The 6924-nt window shown below is 62.9% G+C and overlaps 1 protein-coding gene across 1 annotated transcript in view; it reads right to left on the bottom strand.

Annotated features, from left to right (window-relative positions):
- Positions 1-6924, bottom strand: part of DSCAML1 (Down syndrome cell adhesion molecule like 1) — a 108758-nt gene that overhangs the window by 2900 nt on the left and 98934 nt on the right. The window contains 12 exon segments of the mRNA XM_009894741.1: positions 2-10; positions 367-519; positions 913-1031; positions 1321-1351; positions 1480-1635; positions 1722-2009; positions 2097-2285; positions 4240-4338; positions 4558-4721; positions 4833-4950; positions 5177-5330; positions 6824-6918. Of these exon segments, the coding sequence (XP_009893043.1) occupies positions 2-10; positions 367-519; positions 913-1031; positions 1321-1351; positions 1480-1635; positions 1722-2009; positions 2097-2285; positions 4240-4338; positions 4558-4721; positions 4833-4950; positions 5177-5330; positions 6824-6918 (1575 nt within the window).

Here is a 6924-nt window from a genome sequence, read left to right as displayed (position 1 = left end):
GACACGGGGTCTAAGGCACAGAGGTGACAGAGTCACAGCGGGTCACTGTCAGAGACAGCCAGGACACTGTCCCATCTCTCCAGAGCGCTCCCCGCTCCTTCTGCCTTACCAACAGCTGCTTTCAGGCACGGCCAGTGCTGGGGACCAGGGCCTGCACCCCAGCACCCTGCTGCAGGGCAGCACGGGCACCCCGCTGGAAGGGGACATGCCAGGAGCAGCCACCATGTCCCCACACTGCCAGAGGGCACTGAAGAGGCTGTGGGCAGTCCGCGGCTCCCCCACGCCTGCCTTGTGCCCATGTCCACAGGCACCCCGTGGCTGCTCCCAGCAAAGCCACCCCAGCCCCACACGACCCCAGCTGCTTACTGGTGCCGGGGCGGATGTCCGACATGTCGATGAGGGGCCCCGTGTTCTGGATCAGAGCTGGGTGATGCAGCGAGACACCCGTGCAAAAGCTCTGGGGGTTCACCGCCTGACTGAACTCCGTGTCCGTCACCGGGATCGTGGCTTTGTCGTCCCCTGCGGGAAGAAGCAGCAGCTCACATCTCCTTCTCTAGCCAGGAGTTCACCGTAGGTGTCTGCTAGCCCCCGCTCAGCACGGCCATGGGATCCCCTGGCTTTCCCACTGCGGGGAGCCCTACCAGCGGTCTGGGGCACGTGGGGAGGGGAGATTTCCCTGGCTGTTCCCCAGCCAAGGCAGCGGGGCAAGGGTAACCCCCACCGAGGCAGAGCCTGGCCAAGGAGAGCGCCACGGGTGCCGCTAGCAGACACGCAAGGGGAGCAGGACCCACCAGCACACCCCTGCCTGGGCTTTTCGGGGCTGGACAAGACGATGGCCCACGTCCCCTCCCCAGGCAGGGGCGGCTGTGGCCAGGGTCGGGGCCCCACACCTCAGGGAGAGCGGGAGCTTACCCAGCTGTTTGATGCCTTCCTTGTCCTCGATCAGCAGCTGTACCCGAGGGATGTCTATGTGCAGTCGGGGGCCTTGCGGGGGGCCCTTCACCGGCGTGTCAAAGCTGCGGTTATTCTTGCTGTGAGGTAAGAGGGGACGCAGACCCGGCCATTACCGGAGAGAGCCCCCAGCGGCTCAAGCCTGGCAGGGGCTCGTGGCCCGCCAGCCCACCCGGGGCTCCGCTCTCCAGCTACGCCGCTCTCTCCCAGGCAAGCTCCAGCACCGGTGCCGGGACACTGTGCCACAGAGAGCACAGCACCTTCCCAGGAGGTCAGAGCCCAAGTCAGGGCTTAAAAGCATCCTGGACCACCCCCTCCACTCCGTATTCCCCGGCTTCGCCACCCACCACTTGCAGCTCCGAGACCCACCTGATCAGCATTTCAGCCAAACTCTTGGCATCTGTACAAGAGACAAAAAAAAGCAATAAGGAAGTTTTATTTTTTCAAGAGAGGATGTAATGAGCCGGTCCAGGAAAGCGCAGCTCTGCAGGCCCATCCTGCACGCTGTGCCGCCGAGCCCCGTCTCACCTCGAAGCCTCTTCAGCCGCTTCTCCTTCCTCTTCTTGCGGATGATGAAGAGCAGGGCCACTCCCAGCGTGGCCAGGATCACGGGGCAGGCGATGGTGAAGAGCTTCTTCACATCGTCACCCTCCCCTTGGGCAGACTTGATGGGGGGGATGGTGCCTAGGGCAGAGCGTGGGGAGGTTGGCGGTCAGCGCTCCTGAGAACCCCCCACCTCCTGTCCCCCCGTCCTGTCCCTCCAGACTCACTGCCGTCGTAGTCCAGCGTGGCGAACTGCGTGGTCTCGTTGCCGCAGCCGGCGCTGTTGCAGGCCTTCATGCGGAGCTCGTACCACGTGGCCTCACGCAGCTCCGTCAGGAAGACCTCGCTGGAGCTGTTGGTGCGGAGGCTCTGCCAGACCCAGTTGCCCTTGGGCCGGTACTCCAGGACGATGGCGGTGATGGGGCAGCCCCCGCTGCTCCAGCCCTGCAGGTTCAGCCTGGCGTGCGTGGAGTTGATGTGGGTGAAGAGGTGCTGGTCCTTGCTGAAGGAGGGCTCTGCGGGAGAGGAGCCGTCAGGAGGGCTGCTGCGCAGAGGGGACCGCCGCGTCCCCCCAGCGGGGCGATCCCGGGGGGCAGCCTCACCTCTGCCATGGGTCTTGGCTTCGATGATCTCGCTGATGCGGCCAGCCCCCACACTGTTCTTGGCCGCCAGCTTCACCTTGTACCAGGTGCCGCACTTGAGGCTCTCCAGCTTGAAGGAGCGCTCGGAGGAGCTGATGAACACGTCCTTCCACTCTTCGCTGTTGTCCACCGAGTACTGGAGCACAAAGCCTGTGGGAGCAAGGATGGGACGGTCACCTCTGAGCGCATGGGCTGACGGGGGGGGAGGCGAGCAGCGGCCAGGCAGGGCGAGGAGGGGTTACCGCTGGCACACAGAGCCCGTGGGGTACCCTGCACCCACCTCAGGGACATCTTGTGGCCATGTCCAGTGTCACCTCGCAGTGCCAGGACACCAAGGGGTTCCTGCCCAACTGCATGCACAAGAACAGCGATGGAAACGCAACCTCCTACTCCTACGTGACTGATGGGGGTTACACTTGCCTTCAAGATATGAGCTACAGCCACGCATAGCCACAATGGAGGTCGGCTCCTCTGCCCGTCACACAGGCAGGAGCCGTGGGACAAGAGGCATGCAGGCACCCCCAGCAGCTCGCCACCTCCCCAGTGCTCTGCCAGAACCCCCCATCTGCTCCCCTGCCTGCACATCGCCTGCCTCCCGCACGGCCCCACTGCTCGGTTTCACACGGGAGCGCGGGGAGTGCGAAGCGTGATTGATTGGCGCCAGGCTATAAAGGGAAAGCCAGAATTATCTAGCTCCCTCGGGAAGCTGCTAGGAAGTTGCTTCTGTCATTGAACGCCGCCTCTTCTCCCATGATTAAGAGCATTAGGAAGCACACCGTGTCCTGGATGAACAAACCTGTTACGCTGCCGTCAACACGGTGCCTGAAGCCGGCTCGCCAGGCCTTCCCGGGGAGCACGGCGCTTCAGGTGAGGCGGATGCGCTGCTGACTGCATCGGGGTTCCCCAGGGCAGCACGTCTGCTGCTCCGACTATACTACCTTTTTGGCTATGCAAAATCCCAAACTGTCATGGTGCCTTGATACATTCGGCTATTTCTGCAGTTTTTTCGCCAGTTCTCAAATAAAACCACCCAGCTGTCTGCCGCTGCGTGCGCATCACAAGCCACACAATGCAGCATCGGCACCTGGAGTGGTCCTGCAAGTGCTGTTGGGTGCTGGAGTGGTGATGCCATAAGACCCATGAAGAGGCACACGTGTGCCCTGTGGCACCTCTGCCAACGCCCAGCTCCAGCTTGGGCAGAGCAGCACCAAGGGAACAGAGGTTTCTCGTGCTTGCCCAGCACCAGGGCTTCCCTGTGGGCTGTGGATGGGCGTACCGGGACCTTCCCAAGGTGGCATGGGTCCAGCCATGGGCACAAGCTTTCCTGGCCACCCCAATGCCAGCCTCCGCACCCCCGCACCGCCCGCGGTGCCTGGCACCCTGCTGCCTGCCACCAGTTATTTATTTATTTTGTACATGCAGCATGTTTTCAATATTTCTAATCCAATTATAACCAAATTTATCAACAGAGTCCGCTGGAGTGAAAGGCTGCTGGCTGGGGAGATTTGCTTGTAATTACTTTCATGCTTTTAATTAATTGTAAGCGAGGCCTCCTTCCCCGCTCCCCCCTCCGTGTGCAGCTGTTTCAACGTATAATTCACGAGATGAATCAGAGCAGAAAGGAGGCTCTGGAAAGCAGGAGGGCTCCAGGAGCCCTCCTGACACCCCCAGCCCACCAGGGACGGGAGACTCCGAACCCGACAGGGCAGGATCCGTCCCCCGTCCCCCAGTGTCACACCAATGCCGGCAGACACGGAGCTGCCACTGGGGGTGGCCCTGGCCATCGGCACCTGAGCAATTGATGAAGTGCCCCTCATTAGCTACTACGGTCGCCGCATCTTGTCCAAAACGCCTCCCAAACCCTCTCATTAGGAGCAGCAGCCCTCTTACCAGCTCAAAAACCTCAGCCTTAATCTGGAGCATTTCAGAGAGGGGGAAACTGAGGCACAGAGACACAAGCACGTGTGCAGCATGCAGGGGTGTGCCTAAAAGCCCACACCACGAGCCTCAACCCCCGGCACCGGGACCAGAGGCAGCCACGGCTCTGGGGTGGGGACGGATGCCGTGATGTCGGTGCCAGCCCTGTCGCCTACAGCGGCCGTACCCCGGATGGAGCTGCCCCCGTTGTCCCCAGGAATCCAGGCCAGCGTGATGGACGATGCCGAGGTCTTGGAGACGGTCAGGCGGGGCTGGTCCGGGGGCACTAGGGAGGAGGGAAAAGCCTGTGAGCACCTTGCACGCATCAGCTAGAAGTACCTCCGAAAGGGGGAATGCCAATGAGACTTCCCGCTCAGCCCCGGGCCAGCAAGAGCCCCTCGCTCGGGACAGACCCTGCAGGGCTCTGCCCGCCGGGAGCAGCAGGCAAGCGAGAGCGCAGGGCACAGACACGGGACCGCAGGTCACCCCCACCAGCACCCCTCACCTTGCACCAGCAGGTTGATGATGATGGTGTCGAAGCCCCAGGTGTTGGTGGCGGTGCAGGTGTAGTAGCCGGAGTCCTCCGCTTTCACCGAGCGCAGCACCAGCGTGCCATTGGCCTGGATCAAGCGATGGCCATCCACTGTCACGGGGATGGCAGAGTCCTCGCTGCCAGGAGAGGAGAGGGTGCATCAACCACGTGCAGCACAGCCAGGGTGACACAGTGGGCACGGCCCCCCTGCGCGGCACAGCGGCACGGCCGGCAGTCCCCCTCAGTACCTGTCCTTGGTCCACTTGATGGCGGGGACCGGCTCCCCAACGGAGTTGCACGGCAGCCTCACGTCCTTCATCCACGGGGTGGTGACGGTGCCTCCGAAAGAGATGATCTTGGCAGGGGCTTGGGGGCAAGGAGGAGGTCAGCCTGGCGGACAGGCCCTGTGCGCGGACCCCCCGGCGTGCACCGAGAGCTGCGACCCCCCGCGCCGACCCTCCTCTGCCCCAGCACGAGTCACCCCAGCTGTCCCTTGCTTCATGCTGGTGTGGAGCAGCCGAAGCAACCCTAGGGGCAGGGGACAGCGGAGCCAGGGTGCAGGACCCCTGTGAGCTGGCAGCCCCCGCCGTACCTTTCCCAGCAGGCTCGATGGTGACTTTCTCGCTGATGTTGCCGCGGCCGGCAGAGGTGACGGCGGCCACCCACAGCATGTACTGCTGCCCACGGTTCAGGTGGGCGATGCGATAGAAGAGCTGGTCGGGGCTGGTCTCGTACTCGCTGGGGGCCTGCGGAGAGGAACGGGAGAAGGTACAGCCCCTGTGAGACCTGCACTCAACCCCACCACCCTCCACCGGGATACCCTGGCAGGGGAAGCAACACCACCGGCTCAGCAAAACAGGGGCCAAAGCAGCACCTGAGCTACGGGAAGGGAAAGCTACCCCGGGGCCAGCTGCCTGCACCTGGGCATCCCCTCCACCACCCCAGTATGCCATCCAGAGCATCCCTACCGCCCCACAGCCAGGGGGTCCCGGTCCCCCCACAGGCTCTCCCAGCAGGGCTGATCCCTGGGGAGCTCACTTTGCTCTCCCAGGGCCCACGGCCACCCTGGCAGCCGCCTCCTCAAGGTGCTGTGGGTTTTGCTCTCGAGCAGCGATTCAGCTCTGCTCGGCGTGTCTCAATGCCAGCGTAAACCGGCTGGTGTCGTAATTTCTCCAGGGAGCCCGGGCTGGAGCCCGAGGAACAGATGGCTGCGACGGCAGGATTTGTTCCCGGGAAAGGACGCTTCCCCGGCTGCCCGCCGAGCTGCAGCGGGGCCAGGCGCAGAGGCAAGCCCCGGCCGGGCTGCCAAACCCCCTCTGCGGTCCCAGTCGGCAGCCGGGGGGTCCCCAAAACCCAGCGCGGGCTCATCTCCCACATCCAACACTGCAACTGTCCCCAACTCTGCTGGCAGTCCTCCGGAGAGGTCTGCCTCGCGGCGAGGCCGTGCCCGAACGCCGCTCTCCATCACGTCGGGGCCAAAGCGGCCCTGCCTGCCCCAGGCACGCCGTGTGGGGAAGGGCTGCCCTGCACGGCCCCCCCGCCAGCACCGCAGAGGGGGCGGGAGCCCAACGATCCCTGCCCCACGGGATGGATGCGGTATTTCTGTGTGCAAACACGCGACTGGGGCACAGGTATCTGCACATTCACAGTCTTCAAATGCACGCCCTTGTGGGACCCACGGATGTAAATGTACCCCACCAGCAGACACCTATATGAATATTGTATAGTATACATAATTTTTTTTTACCCAAATGACAGCTTTGACAAGATGCCAAGAAAACAATATCGGATCCCAGCGGTTTTACCAGTTGCTTTGATGAAAAGATTATGTTGCCCTGGAAACCAGAGGCTCAGATAGTGAAATGAGTTTGAGAAGGAGCTTTTGATAAGCACTAGTCTGCAGACCTCCCATCAACCTCTCCCTTGCAAAGGAGGGATGGGGCCAGGTTTGATTTCTATTTTATTTTCAGTCAGCTGCCGGCAAATTTCCCCATCTAGAGCGAGCGCCGAGCAGGGGAGATGCCGGAGAAAGGGAACGGACAGACAATGGGACTATGCCCCGATGCAGAACGTCCGCAGGTGCCCGTGCAACTCTGCAGCGCACAGACCCGGCCCGGGGGACCGTTGCTGCTGCCACCGCCTGGCCCTCCCTCCCATTCTGGCTCAGCCAGCTCAGCACTCCTCCCGCACACCCCGGCCATTCCCCGGCCTTGCCCCCATCCCCATCCCAATCTCGTACCGGCTGCCCCGAGCCGGGGCTGGAGCAGAAGATGGGGTACTTCCTAATGATGCCGTTGGGCTTGGCCGGAGGGCGGCCGGACACCCCCACGCCGGCTGGCG

This window comes from Charadrius vociferus, unplaced genomic scaffold (assembly GCF_000708025.1).
Source record: "Charadrius vociferus isolate BGI_N301 unplaced genomic scaffold, ASM70802v2 scaffold241, whole genome shotgun sequence".
Classification (NCBI taxonomy): Eukaryota; Metazoa; Chordata; class Aves; order Charadriiformes; family Charadriidae; genus Charadrius; species Charadrius vociferus.
This window is presented reverse-complemented; position numbering and strand designations above follow the sequence as displayed.